The 15,801-nt window shown below is 37.6% G+C and overlaps 2 protein-coding genes across 3 annotated transcripts; both read left to right on the top strand.

The window, feature by feature from the left end:
• Positions 1-3,398: 3,398 nt before the first annotated feature.
• On the top strand, positions 3,399-7,403 carry LOC129307090 (cytokinin riboside 5'-monophosphate phosphoribohydrolase LOG3). The gene is made up of 7 exons (XM_054947955.1): positions 3,399-3,662; positions 4,251-4,348; positions 4,541-4,571; positions 5,174-5,273; positions 6,630-6,700; positions 6,786-6,929; positions 7,050-7,403. The coding sequence occupies exons 1-7, from the start codon at positions 3,543-3,545 to the stop codon at positions 7,131-7,133; spliced, it is 648 nt and encodes a 215-aa protein (XP_054803930.1). The 5' UTR covers positions 3,399-3,542; the 3' UTR covers positions 7,134-7,403.
• Positions 7,404-12,301: 4,898 nt separating this feature from the next.
• Positions 12,302-15,703, top strand: LOC129306621 (auxin response factor 18-like). 2 transcript variants are annotated; one of them, XM_054947302.1, is made up of 4 exons: positions 12,302-12,502; positions 12,603-13,042; positions 13,117-14,315; positions 14,418-15,703. In XM_054947302.1, exons 3-4 carry the CDS (start codon positions 13,170-13,172, stop codon positions 15,048-15,050), a joined length of 1,779 nt encoding a protein of 592 aa, XP_054803277.1. In that variant the 5' UTR covers positions 12,302-12,502; positions 12,603-13,042; positions 13,117-13,169; the 3' UTR covers positions 15,051-15,703. The 2 variants fall into 2 exon arrangements, with proteins under 2 accessions (XP_054803277.1, XP_054803276.1); XM_054947301.1 differs by having other exon boundaries at positions 12,302-13,042; positions 13,128-14,315.
• The last annotated feature ends 98 nt before the right edge of the window (positions 15,704-15,801 follow it).

Here is a 15,801-nt window from a genome sequence, read left to right on the forward strand (position 1 = left end):
TTTTTAAAAATGTCATTCATTTAATTCCGCATTTATGAAAGTATATCAAACAAATAATATAATAGGAAAAGTAATATTAGAAAAATATTATTAATAAAATTTTATTTTTATTAAATTATCTTATATTTCAAGATATCAAATATTCCTCACAAATGCCTTATAGTTTAAGATAGAGAGAGAATTTTTTAACATCTCTTATAATTTTGAACTGAGGAAACACACACAGTAACCAATAATAGTAGAGTACCAATACCAACTCAATTTATAACATAATTTATGAATTTGTTAAAAGTGAGAATGAAACCATTCCCTCCATCTTTGTACATAATGTATTTTTTAAAATTTTATTTTACCTTTAAATATAAAAAGTATCGTAATATTTTTGAGTAATTAAATAATTTTATGTTTGTTTTAAAAAATAAAAAAATATTAATTATTTGTTTTATCCACTATTTTTATAAAATTAATTATGATATTATTAAAGATAAATTTAAAAAATAATTATAATTTTAAATAAAAAATAAATTTTTATTAACATGCAAAATTTAATTAAAAAACACCTTGTATTTTGGCCCCCCGGTTCCGGGGGGGGGGGAATGAGGGGAGATAAAAGAAGAACGATGTTTGGTTGTAGGCATGTAGGAGTAGGGGCTAAGGCAACAGCATACGGGACATATGAGATAGAGGGCCCCACATGCCGCCACGTTTCGAAATTCTGGCCCCTTTGCCTGTCCACGACGTTCCCCTCCCCTCTCCACCCCAAAATCACTGTTCTCCATCACCTCACCGTCCCCTTTCCCTCCCACAATCATCACTCAACTCTTACCCTTAAGCTAATCATCTCTCTCTCCCTCTCCCCCTCTCCCTCCCCATTGTACCAGCAGATATAAACAAACCGTCACTCTAAGTTTTTTAACTGTTATTATTTTTATAATATGTACGCATTTTAAATCTCAAAATTTGAATCTTCCTTAGGTCAATTACGAACATTCTTTTTCAAAAAGAAAAAAAAAAAGGGATTACCAGCTGGTCAAAGATATCTTGCCGGAACAGTATATGTGCACCGATGCGTAAAGGTGATATTTTTTTTTTTTGAAAGAAAGTATGTCTGGGAGAGAAGAAAAAGAAGCAGGGTCTTGACTCTCGAGGGATACCATAAGAGTGGCTACAATGGGAAAGCTCGAGCAAGAAACGACATTCAAACCATGCCCAGTCGAAACATGCAAAACACATTGCAGTTCATGGTGATGTTAGATGACAGCTAGTGTTTTCTTTTCTTTCACATCAACTCAGGCCCCTTTTTGTGGAACTTCTCTTTCAGATACCTACTAACATGAGTGATAAGCATCATCATCATCATTATACCATACACTTCTAATTTCCTGATCAACAACTATAACACATGTGCTTTCAAAGTTCTTTGATGTCTGTCGAAACACACACGCACACACGCACACACGGAGAAGACATCGACAAAAAACGGGGAATGTGTTTGGTGTTTAATTATTATGCCTTCAGACTACGATTCGTTTATGCGTATTGCTGACCAAGAAAATGCGGGCTGGGAGGGAAGTACTTATTTGTCTTGTTTTTCTTGTCATATGTATAATCACTAACACACAAAAACATACTTTTAAACGCGCATGCAAGCATGGGAAGAGCCTCAAACGAATATTTATGCAGGAGCTCAATCCCCCATTCAGAAGGAGTGATAATGAGTTTATAATCTCTAAACATGGGAATGGGCAGGAAAGCAGACAAACAGAGCTGTTTCTAAAGCTAAGCAAGAACAGGCCAGAAAGGCCGTCTTGGGATTGGAGCCTAGAAACCAATATAATGACCCATTTAGCTTAAAGGCTGGAACTGGGCGTGTCAGCAGCTTGATTGAATCCATAAATAATAAGACTCGAAAACCCATCAAAATATTAAGAAACTGGCGGATGTAAAATCATGGGTTTTTGGAGAAGGTAATTGGATAGGCGGAGAAGAGGGCAAATGCAATGAGTGAGGATGGAGGGGACATGGGAGATGGTAAGAGGGCGTGTGAAATGAATACCAGATGTTTCCTGCGACTGCAACAAGTGTGTCGAATAATGGAGAGTGGATGTAATAAGGGCACTACCAAACCCACTCATGTTTTCTTATTCAATCATCAATGCACAATGCTCAATGGCGTTACAGCTCTATCTGAACTCAACCTCTGCTAATACCCATAACTTGTTCAGTCTAAACAGTTCTCTTTGTGGAACACCAGGTTGAAATAAGAAAATCTCTGTCAGAGTAGCCCATATACAGAAATTATTTAATCGCCCCATCCTCACATTTTGTTGTTGTTGTTGTTTTTTATATTTAAAAATCTAGGCTAATCATAGGTAAAAACGAGGGTGAAACTTGAAAAAGCATGCTCCTATTGTACGCGTAAAGCAGGGACACTCAAGTTCTCCACTTTTCTTATTTTGTATAACTATAAATGTGTATTTAGCGTGTTTCATTCACGGTCGGGGTCTTTGTAGTTAAGAATCCATTGATTTTGGTTAGTTGAAAAGTCATTAATGAACCACTTTCGTATGGAGGCCGCAGTAGATAGAGGCCAGGGAATGATTCATCCTACAACACTTTAAAGCAAAGTGGCAATACAAAACAGCAAAAGTGGAAGGACAAACAGGGCATAGTGGCAGTGTTGCCCATACATAATTGGCTCCACGTTGATTTGTGACTTGCGCTATGGCAACTCTGTTTTTGGACAGCTGGTCAAAAAAACTGTTTTTGTACAGGACCCCCTTTTATCTCATTCTTCACAGTAGTGATCCAAATTTTAGATGGTAGGATTCTGCGTGAATGGATGTCTGGTTCAGGAGATGTAAAAATTGAAAGGAGGGAGGTATATATACATGTGTATTTGATTTGATCAGTTTATCTGGCACTTGGCTTTCTGATTTCTGGTATATAGCTTCTGTACTGTTTCATGAAAAATTACTTTAATAAACGGAGCTTCCTTCCTCGCAAAAGGAAAATACGAATATAAATTTCTGAGAGAAAAACACGAATAGAACAAGACCAAAGCTAGTTTGGCCTTAAATCTATCAGACCTATTGCTAATTGATAAATCAGCATTGAATGTATATTTGATATATTTGATCACAGTATTATTATATTCAATACTATAAATAAATAATATATATATATATATATTATATTATATTATATGTTCATTGAATAATCCTATGAAATTGGGTAGGGACCACAGGAACAGTAGGCCGCGCGTGCTAAGGGTAAATGTGTAAATGTGAGGGTATGGGGGTTAAAGCATGCTAGAGCACTCAGGTGCGAGGGAGAGGTGTCTTGTGTTGTTTATAAATTGGGAGGGCTGGAGGAGGAAGGCACTGAGAAGAGTAGGAGTGAAGCAAACAAAGCTTCTAGCAGTTGATAGTGTGACACATGCATGAGTTTGTGAGAGTGAGGTTCTAGTGCTTCTGACTTGTAAAGCAACACACCGGCACAGACAAAGAGTGTGAGTGTGAGTGTGATCAATAGATAAAACAATGGAAATGGAGGGTGAGACGAGGCAGTCAAGATTTAAGAGGATTTGCGTCTTCTGTGGAAGCAGTCAGGGCAAGAAGAGTAGCTATCAAGATGCCGCCATTGAGCTTGGCAAAGAATTGGTATTGCAATATTTCATGGCTTTTATTCCCATATTTTGATCTCCTTACGTCTATTTCTCAAAATGCCCAAAAGGAATTTTTTTTTTCTCTTGGGATTATCTATGTTGCATGAGTTTCATCTGGGTCTGACGGAAATTTGTTAAACTTCATACACATTCAGCATCCATTTAGGGCTAACGCGCTGTTCGTGACATGTTTGTTATTGTTCCTGAGTAACATTGGTTCCGTTAGCCCCGAGCTTCCCTCTCGTTTGAATTTGTACCTTTCATACATGTCATGCAAAATACTATGTCACCTTAAAACCTTCTCAAGTTGACTCTCCCTCTTTTTTATGGTATTTGCTACTCACTGAGAAGCTCAGCACCTCTCTAAATTAAACATTTCGACGTACGGTTCAGTCAAGAGTGCCATCTTGCCCAGGGAGGGTTGGGGAATCATTTTGAAGTTTTGGGATTTTCTTTCCCAGATGAGTCGTCATTAATATTACACTTTGTGTCGTCATAGTATTCAAGCCATATTTGTTTGCTTAGATATTGAATCTTCATGGCCTCTTGGGCTTGATCAAATAATGGTGTCTGAACTCTGAAGGTCTCAAGGAACATCGATTTGGTGTATGGTGGGGGAAGCATTGGTCTGATGGGTTTAGTTTCACAAGCAGTTCATGATGGCGGTCGGCATGTCATCGGGTATGATTACTTTTCCTTTTCCTCAGTTCTCACTCTTCACTCTCTTTTATATTTTCCTCTCCTTTTTCCCCAAAGATGTTGGTAGAAAGGAAGATCAGGCGAACAGAGTCAATGATCAACCCCACTGTGCTGATGTTGTTGTGTTATCATTTTCCACCATTGACGCTGATGTCATTGTATTGTCTCATGCAGAGTTATTCCCAAGACGCTCATGCCTCGAGAGGTATGTCTGCTTCAGCCAAAAGCTTAACGTCCTTTTCCTTCTCATAATAACTATTACACCTGCAAGTATTTCTTTATTTATTTCTTTTTCGTCATGGATCAGACCAAGTTTTCCCCTTTTTAAATTAATTTCTTATTTTGATTCCATTCCAACTTGCATCATCTTCCTTGTCCTGTGTCTTCTTTCTTTGGATAATGAAATAGCAGCCTTTATTCTCCAATACAACTGAACTGAAATAGCTGTTACTGCAGCATCAGCATCTCTCTTTTTTCTGTTCTATTTCAGCAGTTTATACATTCAACTAAACGGCTTTGTGCAGTTTCTTCAGTTTTACACTTTCACTTTGTTGGCTATTAATAGCCAACATGTACCTGTCGTCTATTCCTTTTAAAATCATTTTCAGAAATAATAAATGATACAGTATAAAGCTGGACTAAATAAATGTATGGGATTATTCTACGGTTCCTGCAGGCTGCGAAGCTCATCATTACTAGAGACTAAACAGCACAACACTCCAAAACACCTGCCTTCTTTTTCATCTCTAAATTTGGGTTCACTCTTCTGATTTTATAATCACGTTGCATCTGCTGTGTCCTTTGCAGCTCACTGGCGAAACAGTGGGAGAAGTGAAAGCAGTGGCAGATATGCATCAAAGGAAGGCAGAGATGGCTAGGCACTCAGATGCTTTTATCGCCTTACCAGGTTACCCTGCAATAACACTTCTTGTATTTAAATCCTTTCTCTCCCCTTCACCCAGATAAAGGGAGGAAAAAAAAAAAAAAAGCTTTCCCCACTTAAACCAAGAGTAGCCCATTAAAAATGATGCTTCGAGTTTTCTTCATCTATAGCTTGTAGCTACCTAGCTTCTAGCCACTATAGACTTGACTGAAACTGTAAACTAAATAAACAGAAGCATCGCTCACCACTAAGCCTTTTTGGCTCAAAGTTACTCTATATATTAGTCATCCTCTGTAACAAATTGATTATCTTATATATTAGTCACTTTGCATAAAAAATCAAAGTATCACTTAACTTTTTAGAAGTCATCCTTGTTTACAACTTTCATTTTTTTTTTTTTGAACTCATGCTTTTCAATAGGATTAAATCCAGAAAGTGATTTTATTTTTATATTATTTTAATGACTTAACTAATTTTACTTGGTTTGGATAAGGTAACCTGAAGCACCATATATTTAGGATAGTTAAGTATTAAAAAAATGTAACGTGGTGAAGTTATACCAAATTGACTGGGGAAATGCAGAATCCAATGCAGCTTTCCTGATTTTCTTTTACAGTTTTTCATGTCCCAAGGTTATGATTAGAGAGGAAACCCTTCCTTTAACTTGTTACACTGAAAATCAGAGCTTTTGGCCCTCTGAGCAACCGTGGTTCTTGTTTTATACCATTTCCCCATCTACTTCCTGTGAACCGTGACGTGATTGTACCAAATTCACTGCCAAGGCTAGGGAACTAAAGCAAAATAACTTTCACTATAATACTATATTACCCGCTGAAACCCGTACCTGCACCTGACATGAGAATAATGCTTTGCTGGTTTCAAATTTTCAATGACTTATCAGGGTAGTTCTCATTGTTTTAAGTAATCAGGTGCCTAACATTTGTGACAGAAGAAGCACGCAACCACGCATAGCCAAATTTGTCATTTGTTCTTTGATATCAGGGGCCCCTCGCATCATTTGAAAATCTACTCCCCAATCCATGGCCTCCAATATTGGAAGACTAGGCAGGAGGCATGTCGAGAAGACCCTATCAATAATTAATTAGGACCTCTCTGGTGAACCCGATGCCAACGTTTGTTTTAAGATAGCAACACAAGATAAGTGTGGTGGCTTAGTGAAAAGCGCTAATCAAAACAAGAAAATAATTGGTGAAACAGGAATTCAAACTTCAATCAATTCTTCATTCTTTCTACCGCAGTATACTTAAATGATATTATAAGAAAATTTAATGACACCATTATTTTCATTGATCACTTTGTCATAAATGGCCGAAGTTTTTATAATAAAATCTGGAAGGAACTCATGGGATTTTCATACAGGAGGTTATGGGACTCTTGAGGAGCTTCTTGAAGTCATAACATGGGCTCAGCTTGGAATACATGACAAACCGGTAATTGACAAGTCCCATTTTGTTGGAACCTGAATTTTTGTTCCCATCCCTATAGTTGCCTAACTAGGTTAGGGTTAACTGGTAGGTGGGGCTACTAAATGTTGACGGATACTACAACTCTTTGCTATCATTTGTTGACAAAGCTGTGGAAGAGGGATTTATTAATCCAAAAGCCCGCCACATAATTGTTTCAGCACCAACACCAAAAGAATTAGTGAAGCAACTGGAGGTAATGGAGTTTATCAAATTAATTGTGTTCATCTAAATGCAAATTCTTCTTCATCAATATGCAGTGATAGTATGAATATGTGAGCTAAACATGAAATATAATTGGGCGTTTAATTCACAGGAATATGTTCCCTGTCATGAAAGTGTTGCTTCAAAGATGAGCTGGCAGATGGAACAGATTTGTTATCCTCAAGAGTATGTATGATATGTCAAGGTAGCTGCAGTTTGATGACATGCAAGGAAAGATGAGAGCAGATAGAATTTTGGAAGTGGAAGAAGCTGATTAGGAACATTATAGATCTGTTTTCTTTTTTCGTGTAAATTAATGTTATTGATCTGAGCATGGATGTGAAAGGAAATTGTGTTGTTCCCTTTTTTTGAAACTAAGCCCCTGCTTCACTTGTAAGTACTAGCAAGGGCTTGTGATGTTAGTGTTGAATGTCTTCCAACTAATTTATCCTGTTCAACCAAGCTTCCATCCATTACTATAGTAACAGTGAATCACTTTAACCCCCCTTGTTAGGCAAATGGTGGGAAACAAAAATGCTGGGAATTCCACAGGGATAGTTTTCTTTCTACTCTTTATTTCCTACTTCTTCACTGCAAATCTAAACCTTCTAATTAAATATGTACTTCTAAAAATTATTAAATTTAAATTATCAAATTCAATTTAATGGTCTAAATTTGCAGTGATTCTTTCTTTGCTCTCCTCTGTAGAGGAGGAAAGTCAACTCGCAGGAGATTCTATCTCCCAGCAAATGGTGGGGGCCGCTTGGGATTCAAACTCACGTTGATGCTTGATCTTGACGGGTGGAAAAGCATGTGATGATACTGAAAGGCATCAATTATTGGGTGTTCCTGCAACAACTGTTCTGTAACGAGACAATTTCCCAAGCATTGGTACTGTCCGTTGTAATCAAGTGGCGCGGAATGATTTTGAAAGCATGGTGAGGAATTCCAGGAAGGAGGGAAACACCTTATCAAACCCTGATGTCAGACGAACAAAGGAAGCAAACAGGGAGGATCGTGGTGGGAAGAGAGGTGAATACAACAATGAGTGGGTGAGGGTGAAATCAGCATCATGCGGTTCCAGGTTTGGCAAACATCCATTAGGACCACAAAGAAATTGTTGTGTATTTGTCTAGCAGGACCACGTTCCGCTGATGCGTTATAGTGTTGGGACCCTGGGAGGAACACGGCTGGTGTTGTACGGCGCAATGTCAGATTTCCTTCAGCAGTGAAAACAACCTCCATGACCTTTCCTAACTAAACTCGCTGTATATGCTAGGATTAACGACGCTTTCTGTTAAACTAGGATTTCATTTCGTATCCAGTTCATTAATTTCGTGAGTTCATGAGTAATTGTCTTCAGCCCATGGGTCGTCGGGGAAGCTGGCTTTTTCCCCGTTATCACTCGGACAATGGCAATGTCTCCGTCCGGCTCTGTCTGAAATCGTTCCGTGCAGAGAAGGGATTTATCGAAGGATTCAGTTGAAACTAAATTTACATTCACTGAGCAGCCAGTGAACGGGAAATTTGGCTAAAAAAGAAGTGCATTTGAATAGAAATGGTTTCGGAATGGATGACACCGAGACGTTCTTTTTTTTAAAAGGTTTGACTCTTTAGATGCCTAGATTTCTTTTTTAATCCGGTGTGATTAATGTACAACAGTACAAGCTTGTATTGCGAGCTTGAAGCACGTGAGCGTTGGAGGATAATGGCGTCACGTGCACTGCAAGACTGCATCTTGAAATAAAACTATTATCTGCATTAAAAAATATAAAATATTTTTAATTAAATTTTATTTCTTAATAAAATAATTATTTATTTTTAAATTAATATTATTTTTTATATTTACTTCTATTTAACATTCTATAATAAATAAAAAATTACTGTTAATAGAGCCACTTAAAAAAATAATGATTACACTTTAAAAGATTAAAATCACATTATATTTTTTAACATCTAATTCTACAAAAAATATTTTATATTTTTGAATTGATGGAGTACATTGTAATCTTTTTCCACAATAATTAAAGAATTTTTTAGTTTGGAAAAAAAATTTAGAGCACTTCATTATATATTTTATGAGATTTTTCTTTCTTTCTTTCCCTCTTTTTTTTTAACTTTTTTGCCCGTAACTTTAGATGAGTTGAAACAAAAACAGAAAATTCTCAATTTTAATTTACTGTTAGTTTTTTATGTAAGCATTTTTTTTTTTTTGGTGTGGGTAAGTCTATGCGGAAAGTTCCCCGTTAAGGGCATGTATTTAAATAATTTTTAAAAGTATATTCAAACTACATTTGAGACATGCTTTATCAAATTTAGTAAATAATTTGATCTTCCAAATGAACTTTTGCCATAACATTAAGTTTTTTTAAAAGTGGCACTTTTAATTAAATAAATGCATAAAATATAATGAAAATAAAATGAAAATGAAAAAAAATATGACACCAAACTATATGTATCCTAACGTGGACTAAAAAATTAACAAAAATACTCATAAAGTTATTGCTTTAAACATTCAATAACCTAAAGTAAGAAAAGGACGAGAATATCTACAATGTTGTTTTAATTATAGTGATCGATCTATCAAAATTCATGTTACGTGATTTTTTTTCCATTGCCATATATCTCATGTCCTTTTCTTTCTCTCTTCACTCATTTTTCTTATTTGTAAAACTTGAAATTCAACACGATGAGATAAGTTGCACGCGATTAAAGATTGAGACTAGAGACACTATGACTCACTGTAAAGAATACAAGCACTTTATAAAATAGGTTGTCTCTCCTCGAAACACTTTCGTAACTATGCATATTTCTTACGCTACCTACTTTAAGAACATGAGGCGAAATTTGTTTATAATGATGTTCAAATTCCTCAATTGGCCCTTGACAGTATTACAAGAAGTAATAGTTTAATTTGTTGTTCAGTCAAAAATGATATTTTCAAGTATGGTACTCATATAATGATCAATCAACTTCCATAGAATTTCACATGAGAATATTTTTTTTATCTACATCAACAAAAAAGAGTAAACTTTTGCTTATGCATTAATTAAATGGTTAACATTTAAAGAATTTGATGAATTTGTCACTCTTGCACCTATTAAAATAACATTATAGGTTTTCCTGCCTTTTCTATCAATTTAGGTTATTAGACGCCGTTGATTGATCACTTGGTGAATATTTTTTTTTATTTATCTAATAATAAATTAAGTAGATTCAAATGAGTGTTAGAGTTTAAATATTTAATAATTTGTAGGATAGAGAGTTTGATATTAATTTTAAACACTAACAGTTGTTTGCCGAGAGACTTCAGCCAGGTTAACTTTTCTTGGCCGTTCAATTATTATTATCTGCTAGCAATCGTCAAGAGATTGTGAGACTATCATGTTGTGCGCTTATGGGAGGCTGAAGAAGTACTTGAAGGGGGAAAAGGCACAAGTTGAATAAAAAGGATGCCACATGCCGGCTCTCAATATTAGGCCATCATTCATCAACGGCCCATGAAGCCTTTTCCCTACAAAGAACTCCGTCAGACTGATCTATAAGACGCCACTTAACAGTATGCCCACTAATTCTGCATCAACCTATGTATTTCACTGCCTTTTTGTTTTTTTTTTATTATTTTCTAAAGTATAAGGAGTAGGCATATTTTTATTATTAGTATTAGGGTTTTCATGAATGGTATAGGAATAGGATGTACAAAATGAGTCGTGTTATAGACAACTTGGAAATATACGCATGATCTGGCGTCAATCCCTTCATTGTGTATTCAATATGAATAAGGAGGTTGGGATAAATATTGATAACATGCCTAATTGACACTTGTTGGAGGATTATCCACAAGAATAAGTCAAATGAGTGGCCTGCTATATCTATCATTACAAAGTAAAACATATTTAGGGTTTCCACCTCGCAATTCTCGGTACAAAATATTTGTTTTTTTTTAAATTAATTACTTTTGTTTATGTTTTCACATGCACTGAAAATCCCCCCCTTCGAAATGCTTGTCCCAAAAAAATAGCAATCCGTTACAAACTATATATATTGTTGGTTTAAATAAGTGCTAAATAAACAACGGCAACTTTTTTTTTTTAAACGACAGCTACTTTTTTTTTTCATGTAGTACTGTGTTAATATTATAATTAAAAATAATATTTATCCTAAAAGCAGTTGTAATAAATCATGATTCTTAGCTAACTAGGATAGAAAATGGATCGTGGGCGGTCAGTCACCCAAGCCCATGAGTTGGGGGGAACGCCATTGACGGGGAGCGTGTAATTACTCGCTGAGGGGGACAGCGAACTTGACCAACGTTGCGTTAAATCCGTGAGTTGAACTTATCCCTCCCATGTTATCTATCAATGTTCATTATTTTTCTTTTTTATTTTTATGAAACATCGTTTGAATTCATTAAATGATTTCTGGATAATATCCAATGAATAAATTCTGCCCTTGTTTTTTTTTTAAAATATTGCAAGTAAATCCCTGAATGTGCTCAAATTTGCCAGGCTGCTTTTAACTCCTGCTTCAGCTTACCGCCTCAACTTCTACTTACAAATCTTAATTGTTTCATTATGTACTATCTCCCACTCTTAAAATTAATACATGACTCACTATGTTGGCCAAAAAAAAAAAAGACTTTATTTCCGTTTTATATAAATATATATATATGACTAACTTGGTTACCTAGTCGCGCCCTAATTTGTTGTGAAACCCTCCAGATTGGAGTGTACGAATGCATTGCTGGCCCAAAAAAGTCGTCTCTTACTCACTTGGACTTGTTAACAGCTTCCTTAGATATCAATGCTGTTTTGCCGCAACCCGGAGCCCGGAGGGACCTCGGGCTTTCTCTGTTCCTGATTCGAACAAAAAGGAAAGAATCCCACGAAACAGGGATGGAGCTGACTCGTTAAACAAAACAGATTAAATTATTAAACTACAATTTACTAATTACTAAATTTACTAATAATACGTGTACGTGACGTTCCATTTCAAAAATGTATTCTTCCACAGAAATTATAATTTGTCAGAAAGAGATCCCCTTGGTACTTAATTACTATCATACGCGGTCTTTTTTTTTTTTAAACAATTTGTATATGCAGGCAAAACAAAAAATAAATCCTGTCGGCAAAGAGTGAATATTGAGAGATTTTTTGTAATTTAATGTGGAAAAAAAAATAGAATGGAGGCAAAGAAAATGAAAGAAAGCTTGCAGTCGGCAATATGGGCAAGGTTGAGTAATTGCAACTCGTTGGAGCCACAGGCACCCCAAGTGGCTGTTAAAGAAAGGTCCATTTGTGTTATTTTGTGGTACTTTTGGACTCTTGCTGTGTGGTGTGTGCCGTGTAATAGGAGTGCGAGTGCGAGTGCGTGTGCGTGTTCGTGTGTCTATGACTTTTTATCTGCTGCTTCTCTGTTGCAATTTGCAAATTAAATGGACTTCATCTTGTGGGTTAATATCTTCCAACGCGAAGATTCAGGGACCCCATTTTTAATTTTTCCACTTCTTCGTGAGAATTTTGGGCTCAATTTTTGAAATTACCAACAGATATTATTGTGGAGTCAGTTACGGCTTTTGTTTTATTTCTTGTTCCATCCTCTTTACTTCTCTGTCATGCTCTCCTGCTGTTCTTTAATTGCTTCTCTTTTTTTATTTTTCGAGCAGTTCCTTTAATTCATTCCAGTCTCCTCACCATGTCTCCACTTCCGCCTTCGATTCTCCACTCTCACTTCTCTTCCCTATGATCATCTCCTTCTTGCTTGAATGAGAATCCCAACAGATTTCAGGATTTTGGTAGCCGCACCAAATTCCGTTCAAGATACCTTCAAGCCTTCGGAGTTAAGATTCTCGAGTCTCGAGGATTCGGATGTGTTAATTGAGAGCTTGCCAGTGAGCTTGTGAATTCGGAAGGAATTGTTTCCGTCGCTTGTCTGACAAATTGGAAATCAGAGCAATCGTCAGCATCGACTTGGGATTATGTTGTTCGGTGGGAAAATCTCTCGCTAAACGATTTGCAATCTTCGTGTGAAATTTCTCTGACCCTTCGTGGATAAGTGGCGCCGATCCTGAATCCACCTCTGCTGTGGTCCTGCACGCTTTCCCGGGTTAGAAATTCTTCCCTAAAATTCACTCTAAGATTTTTAACTATACTCAATTAAGGAAATTCACAAGGTTGCAGAAATTTTGCAGTGAAACGACACTGGGAACTTCTGTACTCTATTCTTTAAAGAGATGATTACATTTCTGGAGTTGAAGGAGAAATTGAAAGACGAGGACAAATGCTTGGATAGTCAACTGTGGCATGCTTGCGCCGGTGCGATGGTACAAATGCCCTCGTTGAACTCCAAGGTATTTTACTTCCCTCAGGGTCACGCCGAGCATGCATGCGGACCTGTGGATTTCAAGAAGTGCCGGAGGTTTCCTCTTCCGCCCTACATTTTATGCACAGTCGAGTCTGTTAAATACATGGCTGATCCCGAGACAGATGAGGTATATGCGAAACTCGGGCTTGTTCCTTTGAATGGCAAGGAAGCTGATTATGATGAGTTTGAGGACGATGGCGTCGGAGGCGGCAACGATGGATCTGAAACTCAAGATAAACTTGCTTCGTTCGCAAAAACCTTGACGCAGTCGGATGCCAACAATGGGGGTGGTTTTTCGGTTCCTAGATACTGTGCAGAGACAATTTTTCCTCGTTTGGACTTTTCTGCGGATCCTCCTCTTCAGTATATTGAGGTTAAAGATGTTCACGGGGAATCGTGGAAGTTCAAGCACATTTACAGAGGCACGCCGAGGCGGCATCTTTTGACCACAGGATGGAGTCCATTTGTGAATAAGAAAAAACTCGTGGCTGGGGATTCAATAGTATTTTTGAGGGGACAAAACGGGGATCTCCACGTAGGAATTCGACGAGCTAAAAGAGGAAATGGTCGTCGATTCGAGTCTTCATCAATGTGGAATTCAGGGAGTGAAAACTGTTCCGTACCTTTTGATGGATTTTCGGCCTTCTTGAAGGGTAATGATAGCAAAAAACTGGCGATCAATAATGGTAGTGGCAATCGAATGATTGGCTCAAGGGGCAGCGTGGTGGCCAGTGGGAAAGTGAGAACCGAAGCGGTTATTGAAGCTGCGACTCTTGCTGCTAATGGACAGCCCTTTGAGGTGGTTTACTACCCTAGAGCAAGCACCCCCGAGTTCTGTATAAAGGCCTCCTTAGTCAAAACAGCACTGCAAATCAGGTGGTGTTCTGGAATGAGGTTCAAGATGGCTTTTGAGACAGAGGATTCTTCACGGATAAGTTGGTTCATGGGAACCATATCTTCAGTGCAGGTTGCTGATCCTCTACTCTGGCCTGATTCGCCTTGGAGGCTTCTCCAGGTAACATAAAGTTTCACCCAACTTTAATTCCTCTTCAAGCTTAACTAACGGCATACTTCATAATAACTACTGTACTGAAGGGTTCATATTGGATTTGTATAGGTTACATGGGATGAACCAGATTTGCTTCAAAATGTGAAACGGGTGAGCCCCTGGTTGGTTGAATTGGTATCCAACATGCCTGCAATCCCTCCACCTTTCTCACCGCCGAGGAAGAAAATGAGGTTGTCTCAGCATCCAGAGATTCCACTTGATACCAAAATTTTTGCTAGCAACCTCTTAGGTACCACCAACAACCTCTTCGGTTATCATCTACCAGAAACCACTCCTGCTGGCATGCAGGGAGCCAGGCATGGTTTTTACGGTCTACCTTTACCCGATCTCCACCTCGATAAATTGCAGTCCCCCCTATATTTCACTGGTCTTCCACCTCTTGGTCATGCTTCTATGCAAACCAGGGTCTGTTATAACACAGCATTGCAAAATCATGGCGTGAGTGAGAATGCCTCTCACTTGATTTCCAAGGAAACTTCTGCCCATTCTTTGAAGGAACAGGATGACAAGAAGACGCCTCACCTCATGCTTTTTGGGAAAAAAATTCTTCCCGAGAAGCAGATATCCCAAGTTTTCATTCGTAATAGTTCATTACATGGAAATGCTCATGAAGGGGCCAATCTTTTTGATGATAAGCGCAAGGAATCTGATCGGTCCAAGTTTGACGGGGGTCACTGTTAGTTTTTTTTTTTTTTTTGAAGAATCAGAATTTTTGGGTCGGACTATGAATCAACCTCTCGTGGCTGGGATTTAAAGAAGAACTGCATAGGGAGATGACATGTTTGGAATTTTTTATCTGATGAGATGCCGAAATGTACTTCGCCAGATACAAAGGGTGTAGTCAAACGCACTGAAGGTGAATGATGGCTGCGGATAGGGATTTTTTTTTATCCCTTTTTGGTAAAATGATGCAAGTAGGGTAATTGTACCATTCATAGGATTTAATTTGCATTTGGCCTGATAGTCTGACGTGAACGTGTTCGTGGATTCTTGAGCCACTTCATTAAAAAAAAGAACGGCTGGGAGGTTGACCATTTTGATAAACTCCGGCAGTGACAGTGGAGCTAGGGGGAATAAGAAAATAAACTTCTATTTTTATTTGTACAGCGGTCGATCAATGATCATATCCTTTATTCTATTATGAGCCTTTATAGCTTATAGTAGCCACTTTTGAAAGGAGACAATCTTATCTAATTCAAGGATGTTTTCCTTCGGATTTGCGTTTTATTCGTTCTCGGGATTAGAGGACACCTGGACTTTAGAATCTTGAGGTGCAATGGCAGCTCTGTTCACGTTGTAACGTTTCTCCTTGGTTTTTAACATGGCGTTGTTGATTTTGATTTCCTTTAAAAATTTTGTCATTATGAGACAATGACGAAAGCATCTTCCGCGCGCTTCCATGCGGTCATCTAAGATTGCATCTTTGTTTTCT

Source organism: Prosopis cineraria, unplaced genomic scaffold, assembly GCF_029017545.1.
Source record: "Prosopis cineraria cultivar Desert tree isolate PC_DT_omini unplaced genomic scaffold, ASM2901754v1 PC3, whole genome shotgun sequence".
Classification (NCBI taxonomy): Eukaryota; Viridiplantae; Streptophyta; class Magnoliopsida; order Fabales; family Fabaceae; genus Prosopis; species Prosopis cineraria.

Coding starts and splice junctions, on each gene's coding strand:
- LOC129306621 (XM_054947301.1), top strand. CDS start 13,170: ATGATTACATTTCTGGAGTTGAAGGAGAAATTGAAAGACGAGGACAAA. Junction 14,316..14,417: donor CGCCTTGGAGGCTTCTCCAG/GTAACATAAAGT, acceptor GGATTTGTATAG/GTTACATGGGATGAACCAGA.
- LOC129307090 (XM_054947955.1), top strand. CDS start 3,543: ATGGAAATGGAGGGTGAGACGAGGCAGTCAAGATTTAAGAGGATTTGC. Junction 4,572..5,173: donor AGACGCTCATGCCTCGAGAG/GTATGTCTGCTT, acceptor TGTCCTTTGCAG/CTCACTGGCGAAACAGTGGG. Junction 6,701..6,785: donor TTGGAATACATGACAAACCG/GTAATTGACAAG, acceptor GTTAACTGGTAG/GTGGGGCTACTAAATGTTGA.